Raw genomic sequence first — 2,050 nt, 5'->3', positions numbered from 1 at the left:
GACGAGACACTTGGCGTGTCTGAGGACAGAGACGAGACACTTGGCATATAAAGTGTCAAATAGTCAAATAAACACGCTTTATTATAGCATACTGAGCAACAACAAGTGTAATTTGTTGAACAAATCATCAACAAAACTATCACAAGTTTGACATAATCTATTTTCTTCTATTACTAATTACTATAAATATTACATGAGTTCATAATCATTATTTCATGACAAAATTACGGTTATGAAATTCACTATCGCAGCCGATTTTTTACGTTTTCCTTATATCATATTTTTGTGATCAAATTATTGACCTGCAAAATCGTGAAAATATCATCCCCGTCCCACGGTGGAAATATCCTGCTATATGATATTCAATATCTAGTGCTGCAGGTTTAATTAGCGAGTACATCTATATCGTGAAATAGCTTGCCTCTAGACTTTTCTGGATTTTCTCTAATGTGCCATTCCCAGTCTGCAGCGTCTCCAGGGTTCCTGAGGCGAGGGCAGATTTGAGGGCGTTAGGGCGGTCCTCCACGCGGCGCATGATGTCCTTCCAGGCCTTGTCTACTCCGGTAAACATCTTGTGTTCAGGCCCCAGTTGTCTGTCAATACAATCAACACAAAATGTAGGACCTTGTGTATAAACAGGAGGGCCTGTATCGCTCACCTTAGTTATCTGAACTAGACAAGAGGTTGTAATTATTTCACCAACTTGAGACCACAGTGGCCATCTCAGATTTCTTATTGACCAAAATAATTCAAATAACAACATTTGGTAAGCACAATGACAAAACTTTGTACAACATTTGGTTAAAATCAGAGGACATGGAGGCCATTTTGAATCTTGCACATCCCAACAAGTATTGCACCTGTCCTGAGGATCAAGAATGTGTTATTTACATCAAGTTTGGTTACCGATTGGCTGGGGAATATTGAGGAGTTGAAAATGTCTCAGCCAATGAGTTAACATGCACCAGTTGATCATATACAATTAATTTCAACTTGATACTAAAAACAAATGTCCTGAGAACTCAGAATATTTAACAACAGATTAGCTCATCCACCCCTGAAACTTCATAATGAACTGTTCCAGCCTTTGAATTGGAAGAGCTCCAATGTGTCTTCAGGGTTAAATGAGTTAATGGATGTTTACCTCTGGATATCAGGTGTACTAAATATCTGTTCCAGGTACAGCCAGTTTCTCTGGAACTTCATCCACTCCTCCAGGGTACGGGCAAAGGCCTGGAGCTTTCTCTCCCACTCCTCCACTTGGTTCTGTAGACACATATAAACACCATTCAACTAGAAAATGTTGGTTAACCATATACAAGCCCCCATCCCGCTTTTAATTATATGGGACTAAACTCAAAGTCTAAACAAATGTATAGTTTGGTTGACAAATGAATTTTTCAAGTTGATCATTGTTTTATACTTTTATAACATGGTGTACATATATATGCTCATAGCCAAATTGTCATGCATATTTTACGCCTCTGTGTAGATAAGCTTTACCGGTCATTTGTTTGATGAAGGTGACAGTGCATTTTGTATTTGTCATTGAAATGTCACACAAACATTTCACTGGTTGTGCTATATGAACCTGTATACAATTTATGTGTTTGAATTTCCAATCTTTATTTTATCATCAACTGACTGTTTCCATGGTAACAAAGCTTACCTTGATTGGTGCCACGTATCTTGAACCACTGATGGTTCCTATGGTGACTTGACTCTCTTCTAGTTGAGCCAGTATGTCGTCTGCTCCTCCGATAATGAAAGTGTCACGACCTGCATGAGCCACCAGTCTGAAGTCCATACCCTGCCACAGGTCGATGATCTACCGGAGACAAGGAAAAATAAGTAACATCATTAATTCATGTGATTGTCTTATCATTTGCACCTTTAATACAGTGAAGCATGTTTACCTTAAGACTAAACGGAAATCACATAACAGCATCTTCAGGGAAGGAATTGTCCTATAGTTCCTACGTATTCTACACACAGTCAAACCTGCTCATGCAACCACCTCTATTAAGAGACCACCTGTGTTAAGAGACCA

General features: G+C 38.9%; 1 protein-coding gene across 1 annotated transcript; it reads right to left on the bottom strand.

The window, feature by feature from the left end:
- Positions 1–421: 421 nt before the first annotated feature.
- Positions 422–1,828, bottom strand: LOC110444159 (dynein heavy chain 6, axonemal-like; the record flags this gene model as incomplete). The annotated part of the gene is made up of 3 exons (XM_021488566.1): positions 422–593; positions 1,145–1,266; positions 1,670–1,828. Coding segments are annotated over 3 exons (453 nt in total), but the record flags the coding sequence as incomplete, so codon positions are not given.
- Between the last annotated feature and the right edge of the window lie 222 nt (positions 1,829–2,050).

The sequence above is a fragment of the Mizuhopecten yessoensis genome, unplaced genomic scaffold (assembly GCF_002113885.1).
Source record: "Mizuhopecten yessoensis strain PY_sf001 unplaced genomic scaffold, ASM211388v2 hete_36045532, whole genome shotgun sequence".
Classification (NCBI taxonomy): Eukaryota; Metazoa; Mollusca; class Bivalvia; order Pectinida; family Pectinidae; genus Mizuhopecten; species Mizuhopecten yessoensis.
The sequence above is the reverse complement of the archived record's forward strand: the minus strand, read 5'-3'. Positions and strand labels throughout refer to the sequence as shown.